General features: G+C 45.3%; 1 protein-coding gene across 1 annotated transcript in view; it reads left to right on the top strand.

The window, feature by feature from the left end:
* Positions 1–13,174, top strand: part of TMEM209 (transmembrane protein 209) — a 34,294-nt gene extending 21,120 nt beyond the window's left edge. The window contains exons 9-15 of the mRNA XM_004608263.3: positions 1,516–1,612; positions 2,600–2,725; positions 4,984–5,081; positions 6,409–6,523; positions 6,613–6,710; positions 9,393–9,466; positions 11,911–13,174. Coding sequence (XP_004608320.1) covers positions 1,516–1,612; positions 2,600–2,725; positions 4,984–5,081; positions 6,409–6,523; positions 6,613–6,710; positions 9,393–9,466; positions 11,911–11,965 — 663 coding nt within the window. The 3' untranslated portion in view covers positions 11,966–13,174. The remainder of the gene's footprint in view (positions 1–1,515; positions 1,613–2,599; positions 2,726–4,983; positions 5,082–6,408; positions 6,524–6,612; positions 6,711–9,392; positions 9,467–11,910) is intronic.
* Positions 13,175–17,083: the final 3,909 nt, after the last annotated feature.

Here is a 17,083-nt window from a genome sequence, read left to right as displayed (position 1 = left end):
AATCACCTTACCCTGTGCTCTCTCTGCTTGTTGGGCTCCTTCAGAGGATCCCTCCCCACAACCCAATCACCTCTTCTTCATTTCTGGGCCACATCTAAGGGTGCCCAGGGCTTGGGGGACCATATCAGGGGCTGAGGATCAAATCTGGGTCAGCTGTGTTCAAGGCAAGTGCCCTACCAGCTGTTCTATTCCTCCAGCCCATTAGATTTTTTTTTTAATTTAAAGATTTTATAGATTGTAGATGTGCACATCACCTGAAACTTTTCTCATCCTTCTGTTTTGTGCGCAAATGGGAGTATGGACACAGTAATAGTTGGACTTCACACACAGACACACACACACACACACCACCCCACCTCTGTGGCAGGGTGGTGGGAGGGATCCTGGCATCATTGGTGGTAGAGAATGGGCACTGCTGGAGGGATGGGTACTTGAGCATTGTATGACTGAAACGCAAACACGGAAGTTTGTAAGTATGTAACTGTACCTCACAGTCATTCACTAATAAAATTTTTTAAAAAAAGAATCAAGTGCAAGACAATAAAACAATCCTTTTAAGTTGCATGAAAATAATTTTTTTGAGAAATCATTTGGATCGTGTGTTTAAAATCTTCCTCATTTTAGATATGTCATCTGACTGCAGAAATACGTTCTTGTGTTTGTTGCTGAAGAAATGAGAAAATTTTATGCTGCATTGAGAGCAGGGCTTAACAGTGGCTACAGCATTAGTTCTCACAGAGTATCAAGGAAAAAACTCTAAGACAAGAAAAAATTTGCACTTGGCTTTTGGGATACCAGAAATCTGGGTTCTTTCTCCTGCATTAGATAATAATCGTGATCAGTGTAACAATGGGATTTGAGAAAATGTGTTTTCCCCTATCTCCTCCATCTTTGGAGAAATACAGTGTAACATTTAGTTCACATTTTTTAAAAACTTGATAGTGCCTGCTCCATTCTTTCCTGCTAAGCTCTCTAGACTTTTTCAGAAGTGCTGTTGGGTTGACCAGGGATGACTCTAGGCGCAGGGGCACTGCTCGCTTCCTGGGGGCCACAGAGAGCACACAGTGCCACATCGTGTGGGTCATTTATTCTCGCCTCCATATTCTGACACCAAGTGTCTACTGTGCTACTTCTCTGCCTACTATATTAATATAGTATTATATTAAATAATAATTATTTCTTTTCTGTTGATGGTTGATACTCTTTTCATTGATTTAAACTTACACATTATTTTTATTCCACATGCCCAGTAGTCATATTCCAAAGCCACTGGACCACTTGAGTACATGTGAGCCACTGTTGAGTGAAATATGTATATTCAGGTCTGTAACCTAACTGTGACTTGGAGTGCTTCCTGCAGATGATTCTGACTGTTGAGTATTTACATGGACCATGGTGATATTCAAAAGAAAAATGCTTTTATATTTATAGATTTCATTGAACTATATAAAGTGGGTATCAATAAATGTATTTACTCCAAAAAAAATAAAATAAAATCTTCCTCATTTTTTCCAGTGGGTCAATGAGACGATATTAGTGCCACTTGTGCAAGAGATCGAGTCTGTCAGCACTCAGATGAGACGGATGGGTTGTCCAGAACTGCAAATAGGAGGTCTGTGAAATTAAAGCCCGGCGTTTGATTTACTGCTAATGAATCTGCCAAATAGAAAATCTCTTCTTTTAATGAGTTTTTCAATAACTTTCTGTTATCTTGAGATGAAAAAAGAAATTATAGTATGGCGGTTTTTATCTATAGTAAGGGTTTTTTTTTTTCCAACTAAAATGTTTTTATTGAGATATAATATACCATGCAGTTCACCCAGCATTAAAGTCTACAGTTCAAAGGTTTGGATTACACCATCAAATTCAGAACATTTCAACACCCAAAACAAACCATATACCTGTTACAGTCATCTCCTATTTCCCACTACCGTCCTTCTGTAGCCCTAACACCAAATTCATCTCTGTGGATTAGTGGTTCCTAGTGGAAATGACTGTGGCTTTTGTAGTGTCGTGTTGTGCGTAGAATTATGTGGGAATGTAGCCACCTTCCCTTAACTGGTAAGCACCAAATGACAGCTGATGCAAATTGTTAAGATGAACTCTTCCTGTGCTTTTATTTTTTTCCTTCAACAGTTACTGAGCGGGGCTGGAGCAACAGCACAGCGGGTAGGGCGTTTGCCTTGCACGCGGCCGACCCGGGTTCAATTCCCAGCATCCCATATGGTTCCCTGAGCACCACCAGGGGTGACTCCTGAGTGCAGAGCCAGGAGTAACCCCTGTGTATCGCCAGGTGTGACCCAAAAACCAAAAAAAACAGTTACTGAGCACCTGCTGTGTACTTGGTCCTATCCTAGGGGTTAGGATTAGCAGTGAGCAGAAAAGCTTTCCAGTGTAGTGGATGAGAGTAAGCGAGATCAGTAAGATTGTGATTATAGCTCGGAGGAGGAGGGACTAGGGAAGGGTGTGGTCACTGTCTAGGGGCTGGGGGTCAGGGAAGATTTCTCTGGTTTGGAGTAAGGACGGGACTCCCTGGGGAAGCACCTCTGGACTGGCAGAGACGCGTGGGGTGACCTGTGTGCGCGTGCTCTCCCCGCAGAGGCCAGCATCACGAGCCTGAAGCAGGCTGCTCTAGTCAAAGCACCGCTCATCCCAACTCTCAACACCATCGTGCAGTACCTCGACCTCACACCCAACCAGGAGTACTTGGTTGAAAGGATCAAAGGTAACTCTCGATTTGAAGAGGAAAAGAACAAAAGCCTTTTTCAGTCCTTGAAGATTTCATAAGTAAAGATAATGAGGAAAAATTATATCTTAAAAAATTACAAGTATCACTTAAGTAGTATGATTTTATAAAATACAAAGATGTTTTAATTGCGGCTTACTTGGACAGCTTTTGACTTTATAATATGCTAGGAATTGTCAAAATAATGTAGTTAGCCCTGAGTGCATAATTAATGGTTTTATTTTATGTATGTAGGGAAACACATGAGCTCACTGGGCTGAAGTGACTCTTGGACTCATTCTCTCAAAGTACCATCAGGACATTGTTTTATAATTGCCCCTGGATGATCCTTGTTTCTTTCGATTTTTTAACTTTTAAAAAGTTCCTTTTTTTTTTTTTTACCATTTATTATTATGGGGGGAAATATAATCTACTGAGAAAACTGATGAGAATTTACTATTTAGGTTTGTCACAAATCTTAATTTGAAAATGTTATAGTGCTCTCTCTCTCTAGCTGTGGGCCAGTTCAGGCAAAACATAAGCATTTGTTGTGACTTTAATAAGAAAACTTGGGTAAGAATTCACATAAACAGTAGAAAGAACGTATAAAATAGATTGTTCACTTTCCTGTATGTTTCCTTTGCTTAGTCCCGGCCCCCGCGCCTGCCTGGGCTCTCTGCACCGCCCCAGCCACGTCCTCCCTTGTCTGATTTGAAACATATTCTCTTGATTATCATTAGCATATCTAGAAATATCTCTGTGTATATAGCCAAAAGAGAAAATCAACTCATAATATATAATGCTTCCAGCTAGCTTATTTGAATCGGCATTCAATTCCTGCTGCAAGTTATTGGTTGATAGATTTGCTTCTTTTAAACTCTAGGCTTCCGGGGCTGGAGTGATAGCACAGAGGGCAGGGCGTTTGCCTTGCATGCGGCTGACCCGGGTTCGATTCCCAGCATCCCATATGGTCCCCTGAGCACGGCCAGGGGTAATTCCCGAGTGCAGAGCCAGGAATGACCCCTGAGCATTGCTGGATGGGACCCAAAAAGCAAAAAAATAAAAAAATAAACTCTAGGCTTCCCTGTTTGGGAGGTGCGTGGGGTGGGAGTCATGTCACATCGCACTGCAGGCCGAGGCTACTCCCAGCTCAGTGCCCGGGACTGAGCCCCAGGCTCCAGCCAGCAAAGCCTGAACTCCAGCCTTTGCACCATCTCCCCAGCCCTAAGATTGCCTCAGGGGTAGCAAGGTATTTTACACCCAAAAAAAGATAGAGGTCTGGGGCTCTTTTTTTGTTGTTTGTTTTTGGCTGGGGTAGCGGGGTGGGGGTGGGGGGAGTAGGTGTATGCATGCACGTTTGAAGTTTCCATAAAGTATTGTCTATCAGCTGTACCAAAGGCTTGGAAGAATACTGCCAACACTGTATAAGTCATCTAGAGAGAACCAGTTACCAGTATTTTGCCGTATTTGATTAGCTCTGCATGTATATGCACACACAGTTACTAACTCTATTGCCACATCATTACTCTTTCAGATGGAAATTCCTAAAAAGTTTTCTCCCACATGACCACAAGACAGTTACCAGCTATTAAAAAAACTAACAGTAACTCAACAGTAACTGCTCCACAGTCCGTTTCAGGTACCCCTTAGCCCAAGAGGGGATGCTTTCACCCCAGCAGGGTACAGTCTAGGCTGGCAGCATCACGCTGCGCTTCATCTATGTTTCAGTCTCTGTGTTTTAAGAATAATTCCTATGCCCTTTTTCTCTCACCTCACACTCCTTTAAGAATTTGTAAAGGGTCAGGGGCTGGAGCAATAGCACAGCGGGTAGGGCATTTGCCTTGCACTCGGCCAACCCGGGTTCGATTTCCAGCATCCCATATGGTCCCCTGAGCACCGCCAGGGGTGGTTCCTGGGTGCAGAGCCAGGAGTAACCCCTGTGCATCGCCAGGTGTGACCCAAAAAGGAAAAAAAAAAAAGAATCTGTTAAAAAAAATAGTGCTATACCACTTCTTGGATTTATTGGATTCTTTCTTCCTGGCGACATATAAACTGATTTAAAAATAAAATCAAATCCTATGTTTGTATTTCCTTTTTAATCAAATTAGGGTTTCCTCCCTCATTCCCCTCCTCGCAAACCCAAATTTTTTAACAATCCTTTTATATTTCCTTGGTCCTTTTTTTTCTCCTCCTTCTTGCATAATCTTTCTCTCTTCCCCACCCCCCACCCCTGCCTGTACTTCATCTTTGTTCTGCAGAACTTTCTCAGGGAGGCTGTATGAGTTCATTCCGATGGAATAGAGGTGGCGATTTCAAGGGACGCAAGTGGGACACCGACCTACCCACGGACTCTGCTGTGAGCCTCTCGTTTTTTGTTTGCTTAGTTTAAGAATTTTTAATTACTGGATTTATGTGAGGGGAGGGGCTGAAAGGAGAGGGAGTTTTTTTTCCATAATAAACATAAGTACAAAAAAATGGAGGGGACCAGGAGACTGTGCAGTGGTTAGGGCTCAGCCTGCAGTTGCTGGGCCTGGCATCACCTGACCGCTGGAGGATGGCCAGCTGCACCTCAGAAGGCCCTGGAGCACCACTGGAGGCCCAAGCGGCCCCGTGTTAGAGTTGTTAGTCAGCCCCTGAGCCCCCCTCAGCACCACTTGGGAGGCCCCACTCAACCCACACACCACACACAAACACACACAAAAGTTTAACCATCCCTGTGTAAAATATCTTTCACACACCTACACACACACACACACTTTAACCATCCCTGTGTAAAATATCTTTCCCCCCTCACTTTTGAAGTGTTTGAATACATTTTTATTATTACACACTGTCATTTAACCAGTATTCAATGTTGGCTATTAAAGTTTGACAAGTGTGATAGGGAATGAGGTTTTTATTCGTATTTCATTGCAAGGAATATTATGATGTACTCTTTAAAAAAAAATGCTGGTATTCAAATTGAGAATAAATACATATATTTTTTAGTAGTTCTGTATATATATATTTTTTGGTTTGGGCCACACCCAGGGGTGCTTGAGGACTACTCCCAGCTCTGTGCTCAGAGTCCCATGTGGTGCAAAGGATGGAACGGGGGCCTTGTACTCTAAGTGGACCAAAATGTATGTGCATTCTTAGTTTTCCTGTTAAGTATATGGGTGTGAAACGTCTTCTTAAATTGAGGGATGTTTTTTCTTATAACCACTTGAAAGCCGTTTGGTGACTTTTTTCTTTGTAGTGAGGGAAAGGGACTCCCAGCCATCATAATCTGGCAGTGCAGGCCAGACCTTTCAATCCCTGGGCCAGTGGTGTGGTGTTGCTCAGCCCCCCGGGATTGAACTCCAGGCCTTTTGCATGCCCACATGTGTGCCTGTCCTTTGAGGTGTCTCCCAGGGCCAAGGAAATGTTTGACTGCAGTTCTTATATAGACATGCAGCAGCAGTAGGAAGGCTGGGGGGTGGGGGAGTTGTTTGGTTTTTGGTTCCACAGCTGATGCTCAGGGCTTCTTCCTGGCGGTGGTCAGGGGACCATCTGTGGCACTTTGGATTGAGTCTGGGTTGGCTGCATGCAAGGCAAGAGGTTTACCCAGATTCTCTCTCTGGCCTTCAAAGCCAGATATTTTTTAAGGGCTTTCTCTGCGATCTTTCATGTTAACTTTTGATCATTTATTTCTTCACCTTCAGATCATCATGCATGTGTTTTGCACCTACCTTGATTCCAGACTGCCTCCACATCCTAAGTACCCTGACGGGAAAACATTTACATCTCAGCACTTTGTTCAGACACCAAATAAACCGGGTACGAACCTCTCCTAGAAGGAGTTAAAAATTTTCACATATAATACTGATAGTGATTTTAGTTTTTAATGGTGCTTATTTTCCTTACAGATGTGTCAAATGAAAATGTTTTCTGCATCTCTCAGAGTGCTGTCAACCCTCCCCATTATGAGCTGATCTATCAGAGTCATGTCTACAGTCTTCCAAAGGTACAATTATGTGTAGAAGTTGCTATTACAGAATCTCATGGATGACTTGCTCTGATGATGTTTTTAAAATTAGATTCACTTGTTTATGGACTAGATAAACTTTTAAATTAGGGAAAATAAGTTTTTTATATCTTCTTTTTTAAACATAAGAGTAGTACATGCTTAATTTGGAAAAGAAAAGGAGGGGAATCATTCATTATTCTGTTACAGACAGCTAATGTTAACATTTTAGTGTATTGCCTTTTGGAAAAATTCTTTTTTTTTTTAATGAGTTGAATTCATTTTATATAGTTTTATATCCTTTTAAGAATTAACTATAACACAATTTTCTGTGCCATTAAAAATCTTCGTGAGAATTCTTTTTAATAGCTAAAAACTTCCACCAGGGGCCAGAGTGATAAATGGTTCCCCCAAGCCTGCCAGGAGCAATTCCTGAGGGAAGAATTAGGAGTAAGTCCTGTGCAAGACCAGGTGTGACCCCAAAACAAAACCAAACCCAAAGAAAAAAACCCTTCCACCATCAGATTGTTACATAACTTATTCAACCATTCCCTTCTTGTCAAAAACTGGATGTTTCCAATTCTTGATTATCATACTTCATCTTCATGCATATGCCTAGCTGCATCTTAGGTAATTTTTTAGCACAAAGTCCAAACATGGAATTCTAGTCTTCTCAAGTTTTTTGAAATACGTTACCAAATTACTTTATTAAAAAATATAGGGCCTCTTTATACTCTTACCCAGGTGTTTTGCTCTTTTTCTTGGTTTTTGTTGTTTGGCTTTGGAGCCGGTGGTGTTCGAGAGCTTCTTCCAGCTCAGTGTTGGGGTTTCTCCCGGCTATCCTGCAGTGCCGAGGATTACAGCTGGTCTCAGCACGCAAAACAAGCACCTGGCCCATGGAGCCTTCTCCCTGGCCTGACTTTTTACTCTTTGATTGCAAATGTCAGTTCTGTTGGTGACCTTTCCAGTTATTTTTGCTACCAGCATCTTTACCAAGAATGTATACATTGACTATAAGTTGTGTTCTATCCAATTCCCAGCAGAGAATATTAATTTCATTTGGTTTAAAACATAACAATGTAAATATTTGAGGCCCATTGGATTTCCTATGAGTACCCCGTGCATTTTATCATTATTATTATTATTTAAAGAAACACAGCCAGGGAGATAATACAAGAGTTTATTAAGATGCTTGCTTGCATGTGATCGACCTGATTTTGATTCCTGCCTCTACATATAGTTCCCTTAACACAGAACCAGGAGATTGCCTCTGAGCACTGCTGATCAAAATAAAACCACCATGTTTTAAAAATCATGTATCTTCAGGCCTATGGCTATGACTTAAAGCACATATCTTACCTGTGAGAGGCCCTAGATTTGACCCTTGGCACCACAAAAATATATATACATCCTTAGAGTCAGAGAGATAGTATAGGGGTTAAGATGCTTGCTTTCCCTGTCACCAACCCCAGTTCGATCCCCAGCACCATATACAGTTTCCAAGCACAGAGCCAGGAGTGAGCTCTGAGTACTAAGTGTGACCCAGAACACACCCCTCCACCCCGTGCCCCCCACACAGAGAGTGCATCCTCAGATGCTTGAGTTGAAGTACACTAAAATTAGAACAAACAAGTAAAAATTAGCAAATCAAAAATTCAGGAGCTATTTTAAAGATCAGAAATTATAATATTTTGATTTTAGCAAATTGACAAAATGCTGTCTTATATAATTCCTTAGATAAAATTTAATATGTAAACAAATATTATACTGATACTAAAATATACTTGATGTATTTTGAAGTATAATTAAAAGGTTATGGGGGTTTATTTTTCCTAGTGTTGGGGGGGTTTTTCTTTTTTGAGCCACACCCAACAGTGCTCAGGACTTACTCCTTCCTGGCTACACTCAGGGATCACTCGTGCCATGCTCTGGCGATCATAATATGGTACCAGGCATCAAGCCCAGGTCGGTCACATTCAAGGCAAAACATCCTACCTGCAGTATTAGCTGTCTGACCCCAAGCTTTTTCATCTGAACCCTTGTTTACACTGTTAACTTCAGGGCTAGTGTATTTTGTGGTGGGGAGTAATTCCCTGTGATACCCACCAGCATGGATGATGACTTCAGTGTTCGGGTCTGTGGTGCTGGGGATCCCCCATCAGGACCACACCTGACTGAGCCCGGAGCCCTAACCATGCTCGGGATCAAATCTGGGCCGTTAGAGTATCTCCCTAGCCCCACGAGGCATTTGTTACATGTAGTATTAGTTGGGGATCCCATAGGTGCTATGGAACCTCCTGCTCTGTTTAGCTTCAGCCTCAGCCCACCCTCGACCCTGATCCCCAAAGTCCTGCTCTTTTCCGCCGAGGGAAGCATTTCCATACTGACTGGGTCAGGTGCCCTCCTGTTTCAGGGCGGGCCACGCTTTGAACATTCTGCACGCGTCACTGTGAGTCTAGGTTTCCTGGGTGCCTTTGCCTCTGGACTCAATTATGTGAACCTTCTCCATCTTGTTCTCCACAGCATTCCCTTTTCCAGTGCCGAGTGGGCTGCTGGATGAGTGACTGAGAGTCTGCGCCGGGGCAGTGCTGCATTCATGGGTGGATTTGCATTTTCCTGTCAGATTGAATCTCTTGCTTGAACCAGTTTAAATCTTGCCATCTTTTTTTGTCTTTGTTCCAGGGCCGAAATAATATGTTTCATACATTGTTAATGTTCCTCTATGTTATTAAGACCAAAGAGTCAGGAATGCTTGGGTAGGTATTTATGTTTGAAAAACATAAGTACTTTGTTTATTGTTTTTCTCTCCTATTCAGAGGGCAGCATCCTACACCAGAAAGATTTGTGGCGTCAGTAAGAGATGTGGCTTCCACTGCTAGTGGCCCCATCACTGGCCAGTTGTGATATCTTGGGCATGATCTTTCATTCCTCGGAACCTCTATTTTCTTGTGGGTTAAAAAAAAAGTAATTGAATCCCTTTAGTGGATGGTTCTGTGTTCCCCAGAGGATCAAATCTTGGGATCTATAGCAGCCTCTTGCCAAAGATCAAAAACTGTTTTCTGTTTTCAGATACCTCATTTCAAATGCAGATCAAAATGTTTCTACTTCCTGAGACAGCTTCTAGTTCTTAATATTGTTGATGGGGGTGGGAAACTTATTTACAGTTGAAATTATTTACATTGTTCATTCTAAAGTACGTGGTAATGAAAGTCACTTACTGTTGTAGTGAATTCAGAATTTCTGTATTGTCACTTTGGTGTTTTGAAATTTTTGTCTATCAATATTTGAAATCAGTGGATTCCAGATAAAGGTAGGAAACTCGAGTGATACAGGTAGAATCTGGGTACAGCCGTTGGCCACACTTAAGTACTGAGAAAATGTTTTGAATAGAAAGCATCTGGGGTCCACGCCAGTTCTTTTCTGCATACCTCTTTCCTGTACTGTTTAGGGGTCTTGTGTATATGTAACCTCTCTAGAGCTTCAGCATCTAACGGAGTAGCCAGAGCCACATGCGGCATTGAGGGAATATTTGAAATGGACCTAGTCTGAATTGAAATGTATTGTGGTACCAAAGAAAAGGCATTGAAATTTTAGTGACTTTTACATTGTTTCTCTGCTAACGTTAAGTTTCAGTGAAGTCCTTAAAATTGATCTCACCCGTGTAATAACAGGCTGATAGGATATAGCCCAAAAAGAGTCTTACAAATAAATGCTTAATTTTGTTTTGTTTGGGGGGCTCCGACCCTGATACACATATTTTTTTAAATTATTAAATTATTACCCACACTATTAAATGATGTGCTGAGGCTCATGAAAGCAGTGCCCTGTGTTCCCCAAGTCCACTTCCCAATGGGAGCCACATAAGTCTTTTTTTTTTTTTTTTAATGCTTTTTTTGGGTCAAACCCAGCGATGCTCAGGGGTTACCCCTGGCAGTGCTTGGGGGACCATATGGGATGCTGGGGATCGAACCCAGGTCGACCGAGTGCAAGGCAAACACCCTACCCGCTGTGCTGTCGCTCTGGTCCCAGCAGGTGCCACCTAAGTCTTCAGTGTCACACAGTGTAGAGCATCCTCCCCGCACCCCTCTCCCTTCCGCCTTTTGTTTTTGTGTCTTTTTCCCAGGCCTCTTGTGTGCAGAGCCTATGAGCCATCTCAGCGGTCCTGATACTTTGAATAGTCAGTCTTAGGCCTCAGAACAGAAGTCGAAATTTCTTTTTTGTCAAATTTATTGTGCTTTAGATTAAGCTATGCTGGTAATGCCTATATGCAAATTCACTAACGTACCTTAACAAGCCGTGAATATCTAATTCAGGCTGAAGAGGTCAGATTCTCTAGGAGGCCTTAGAATCTGTCTTTTTTTTTTTTTGGTTCCATGGCTGGTGGTGCTCAGGGATCACTCTGGTGGGCTCGGGAAACCATATGAGATGCTGGGGATGGAACCCGGGTTGACCTCATGCAAGGCTGGCGCCCTACCTGCTGTTCTATCGCTCTGGCCCCGTGGACTAGCACTCTCATAGTAGCTCTGTGAATAGGGGACCCCCAACAGCGTTCTCGTGTCTGGGGCCCTGGCAGTCCTTGGCCTAGAGATACGGGCCTGACAGATTCTGTGCTTGAGGTCCTTTCAGGTTGTCCCCACAACGTTGTGGGAGACGAGGTGGTGAGACCGGGTGTCAGGGCTTACGGATACAGGACTAGTTGTTGAGCTGTTGTCTCAGCTGTATCCTGTTCTTTGTATGTAGGGAGGGAAAGGGGCAGGGCCACCCTGGCAGTGCTGGGGTACCTATGTGGGTCCCGGGATAATCCCAGGGGCTGCCATGTACAAAGCACGCCTTCCTGCTCTTGAAGCCATCTCCCCTCACAATTCTTTTTATTTTTTAATTGACACTTTTACTTTAATCTTGCTTGCCAAATTATCCTGTTAGCTCTATTATCTAGTGCAATCATTCTTCAGGTCCACTGAAAAATTAATTTTCAACACTCCGTAAATTCGTTTATTCTAAATTTGGGTTTTAAGCACAGTTAAGAAAGTAATTACTGTTACAAGATTTCACCTGATAAGCCATGTGTAACATAACTCGTTGCAGAAGAGCGTTAAATGTTGTCAATTAAACATGCATTCCTTTAAAGATTTTTGTTTTGGCAACTAGGAAAAAGAGACCTTCAATGCTGGGCGCCACTAAAACTTTCTTCTCTTTCCAGGAGAGTTAACCTGGGGCTGTCTGGTGTGAACATTTTGTGGATTTTTGGCGAGTAATGAGTCAGTTAATTCCAGACATTTGAACTTGAATGTGACTTGACCGGAAGTTGGATCTAAGAACCTCTAAGTCACTAGCTCCTCTGCAATAAGATACCCGTATATGTGTTTGTGTGTTAAAAACTCTCCAGACTGAACCAAAACTCTGCATGTGTAATGTTTCTTGTGAGAGCCCACACTTCCACCAGGAGGATAGCCTTGGATTTTAGATCACATTTCTGGTTTTCCCTTTGCCTAAAAAAGCTGCAACCCTTCCAATTGTTGTTGACCCCATCAGTACAGTTTTCCCCTTAAAGTCCTTTTCCTTACAACGGAACCCCCAAATGAGAATCATTCACCTGATTCTTCCCCACGAAAGGTGGTGCATGGGTTTTGGGGTTTTTGTTTTTACATCTCCCTGTTTAGTATAAACACTTAAACAAATGGCTAATTTAGTTTGAGGGTGTTTTGGTGTTTTTTTTTCTAATGTCTATCCTCTATCCCTGGTGTTCTGCAAATCACCCCAAGGTTCATATTGAAAGTGATGGGCTCAGTTTCTTAGTCATTTATTTGTCCACGTGTATCATTTTCTTGTCCATGTGAGCCAGCTCCTGGCCAAGATGTAGCAGGCTGGATTAAGCTGAGTTTGAGCTCAGGGTCTAAGGACATGAAAAAGCTGCTTTGGTTTTAACAATAGTTATTCTGTTATATATTGTTTTATCGTAAGAGTTTTCTTCTTTAAGAACATGTATTTGTATGAATTTTTAAAATATTTTCTGATATCTGGAGCATGAGAAGTCACCAAGGTTTTAAATTTTTATTCCTTCCACCTATATTTTCACATATACAAGGTCTCGGGGCAGTCTGCATGTATTTTTAGAAGTAATTTATTTGAAGCTGCTCCTGTCACAGCACATAAACCTGGACACAGCCTGTGGATCACACATCGATGCTAATATACACCTAATTTTGCATAATGTGTAAATTCTGGTTTTCAGAAGGTTAATATTTTTAAAGTCGGGTGTCCAAAGAAAAAGAATTTCTCTCTTTTGACTTGTTATCCATGAAACATGTTTGCTATGCTGTATGGGAAAAAAAAAAGTCAATTAAATGTGTTAATGTAAGAACATGTTAAAAATCTAAGTCTGCTATTACAAAAGAAGATGTTCAGAGTGCCAGTTTCTGTGCTGCTAAACTATTCAATGCAGTTTTCATTAAAAAAAAAATAATAACGTATAAGGCTTTTTTTCTAATAGGACTTCAAGTAATTTGGGAGGGGGCCATAGGCCACACCTGGCCATTCTCAGGGGTCTCTGCTGGGGGTGCATGTAAGGCAGGCACCCCGCCTGCTGTACTATACTCTGGGCCCAGACTTTCAAGTAAATTTTAGTATAAAATTGAAAGCTGTAATACATATGTTATGTATGTGTAATATATTTATGTCGAGTTTGGGGCCACACCTGGCAGTGGGGTTCCAGGGCTCAGACCCAGAGCTGCCACTTGGAAAGCATGTCTTCCAGATCCCTGGGCCACCTGCCAGCTCTGTTGAAGTCAGGAAATGCAACAACAACAACAAAAGAGCTAGGCAGACAGAACAGCACAGCCTCACGTGGCTCCTGTGCTGGAAACTTCTAGATAAATTAATTTATCTTCACAGGGGTCTGAGCCAGTGTGGGCTTCAGTGCTGATTCTGACACCTTCAGCCCATTTGCTTTAGGGGCAGACTTGGATGTTCATTATTAGTTCCTCCTGAAACAAAAACATTGCAGTGCTTGGCTTTCTCAAGTAGTAGGCACCTTACGTTTGTTGGGGTGGGGCGAGGAGGGGGTACTGGACCCCCTAGGGTGCAGTAGTACAGTAGTAGTGCTGTAGGCAGCCAGGATCACACCCAACGGTGCTAGGGGGAGGAGCCAGATGGTGTCCGGATTGGACGAGGGACCCGGTGTGTGCCAGGCATGGACTCCACTCTTGTGCCACCTGCACTAATACACACTTTAAACATACCGTAGTGGTGAATGCAGGTGGCACCAACACACTCAGACTTGCTCAGAGGTCCTTTAAAGGGGACCTTCCTCAAGGCTCAGCGTTGGCCCTTTGCTTCATCTGTCACCCTTTGATTCCCGGGTTCTCGCCAACCACCTCGTCCCTGCTGAGTTCCCGAGAGACTCTCACTGCCCATCCTGCCCCTCTGCCTGCCTCTGCTCCGTGGATCGTCCATTACCTGTGCCCAGAACCCTGGCTTCAGCTTGGATTTCTTGAGCTCCCTGGGTCCCCAATCCAATCAGGCCACAAGCCTCATCCATTCTTTCTTAACAATGGCTCTTGCAGCTGTCCCTTTCCATCCCTGCTGCCACTGGGCTCATTTACACTCTTATCAACTCACCCAGGACCACTCACTACAACAGCCTAATTAATCTCACAGCTTCCTAATTGTTGCCATGCTTCCAGATTGTCCAATTCATCCCACACATTCTCTTCCAATTCATCTCCCTCAAACACCTGTTTGATCGTTTCATTCCCCAATAAATTCCTCAGGCTGACATTTAAAGCCCTCCACAATCTGGCCCCAGGCTGGCCCGGTCCGCCCAAAGCTGGGGCACCAGCAGGCTCCTCGCCCTACTTCCTCCTGCCTACTGGTTGGGGGGTGGGGGGGAGGCGTCCCCTCACCCCCTGCCTGGAGACTTCGCTCTGATTAAACCCTCTGTTGGAGCTGGTCCTGACCACCCCAACTGGCAGGCCTTGCTCCCTGGGGGCTGCGACCCGGCCCCCTTTTTGGCACTCGGCAGCTGTGTGAGTTTGGGAAGGGACTGTTGATGTCTTCGATAGGGCTCCTCATACCGTTTCATCCTCCTCCAAGCCCAAGATTGATGGGTCCGAGCCATGGCACTTCAGGGGGCCCCACTACTTTGGGCACATCCTTTCCTGGCCCTGTGGGAAGGACACAGCAGGCGTGCTGGCCCCGGAGCAGCATTTCAGGAGTGGACAGCCCCAGCAGCACCCCGTCCCCCGTACTTCTGGAGTTCCGCTCGGTGTCATGGGGACACAGCATGTGTCCAGGTGCTACAGGGCCTACCCCCAGGGACGCAGTGACTGACCTGCTAGTGACCAGTCACCACCGCCCCTGGGCGTGAGGACAAGCAGCAGGAGGAAGCACAGCAGCTGCAGGGAAGGGTCTGGGCACAGCTGGGTGCCCACAGCCTACGTGGATTTGCACAACCTGAGCCTGTGCTGCTTGGCCGGTGTCACAGGGCAGGCGGACTCTGGGTTTCTAGCACTGATGGGAGGACAGAGGGTGGCCCCTCGTCAGGGTCAGGCAGAAGAATCTGATTGTGCGGGGTATGAGGGGTTCAGAGAATACCCAGATGCACCCAGGACCCAGTGTTCCCAGACCAGCAGTGACCCCAAAACACTGCTTTGCCAATTCATGTGCCATCTGTCCCGGGCACTGCTGTGGGGGATGTGGAAGGCTGTAAGTAAACCCGTTGACACCCCCAAACAAAGGCAGCTGGCGGCGAGCAGGGGGGGACCTGAGCCTTTCACCTGGTGGCTTCTGATCAGGGGACACACACTCGTCTTACCTCGGAGATCATTTGAAGCGCAGAGAAATGTCAGTGACAGCTTTGAGGTAGGAGTGCTGTAAAGTCTTTCAAAGTAACGTAGCATAAAGCTTGGGGTCGGGGTGGCCGGGGGTAGGGGCCAGTTGCAGGGCTTAAGGCTCTTGCCTTCTGACTGGCCAGCCCTGGTTCAATCCCCGGCATCCCCATACGGTCTCCAGCCCAGCCAGGAGTGATCCCTGAGCAGAGTTGAGTAAGCCCCGAGCACAGCCGGGTGTGGCCCTTTGGTGTTAGAAAGCTGCTGTCATTCACAGAACATCGGCTGGGGCATTTCTCCATGGCCTGAACGTACACCTATGCATACACGTATACCTGTTCACACACACATGCACAGACACACACACACACCGTACCTGGAATATGGGGATAACACATATCCATGGCCAACACATAATCTCTTGGGAGGGGGCGCTTAAGGGGCCTCACCTGGCAGTGCTCAGTGATCACTCCTGGCAGGAGCCAGGGGACCATATAAGGTACCAGGGACTGAACCTGGGTCTGCTGTGTGCAAGGCAAGCACCTGACCCCCTGCACTATCACTCCATAGTCTCACACACACAGTCCCTGCCATCCTTCCAGCACCCACTCTCCTTCCCTACCCCAGACCCGGCACCCCCTGGGGCAGACAGTATCCCCGTCTGTATAATGACCTGAAGGCTGGCTTTCCGGTATACCAAGAAAGTCTCTTTTCCTTCCCATGTCCAAACTGAAAGGAAAAACTAACACCGCTGAATCAGACTCCGCTTTCATGCGCTGCGCCCGTGGAGCAAGGCCAGGAGGTGCCCCTGGCCCTGTTGGGAGCGAGCTTGTTTTCTTAAAGCGGCAGCCAGGCCTGGGGGCTTCCTCCCGCACGCGGCCGTGGCGTGGAGACGGCACTGATGGTTTTGGCCCGGAACACGGGCACGCGCTTCCTGAGCTGCAGCTTGAGAAAGGCGCCCTTGTGCGCCTCCTGGGGAGGGCGGCCAGCAGCGCGACAGCCAGCGCGGCGAGGTGGTCCCGCTATACCTCGTCAGAGGGGGACTTGGCACAAGAAGCCTGAACCAAGGCCACGCACAGCCCCAAAGCTGGGCGCTTGGAAGGTGTTCAGTGGTTCCACCTCAGTCAACACTGTGTGCATCAACCCGGAAAACCAATCGCGAGCCCAGCTCGGTGCGTGCTGCGTTCGTCTCAAGTCTCTCCATCCTGAAAGTTCCTGGAGTTAAACTACCACCAAGTGGTGGTTAGACCTCACTTAGGTCAAGTGCCTGGGGTAGAACTTGCCACCAAAGAGTGTCTGCTCAGGAAGACACCGGCTGCCTTCTGGGGAGCCAGCACCCCGTGTTTTCATCACACCCTTTACCACGCGTTTCCTCTTCCCCACCTCCCAACTCATAATTCCCCCCACTGCTCTACCCGGTAGTTGCTGACGGTGGCACCTGCCCAGGGCCTGACTTGACCTATCTGAGCCAGCAGGGCAGGGGCGGGCAGTGCAGGAACAAATACCCAGAATCCCGAATGCCATCAACAGATTCCTAAAAACGGTGAC

This window comes from Sorex araneus, chromosome 1, assembly GCF_027595985.1.
Source record: "Sorex araneus isolate mSorAra2 chromosome 1, mSorAra2.pri, whole genome shotgun sequence".
Lineage (NCBI taxonomy): Eukaryota > Metazoa > Chordata > Mammalia > Eulipotyphla > Soricidae > Sorex > Sorex araneus.
The sequence above is the reverse complement of the archived record's forward strand: the minus strand, read 5'-3'. Positions and strand labels throughout refer to the sequence as shown.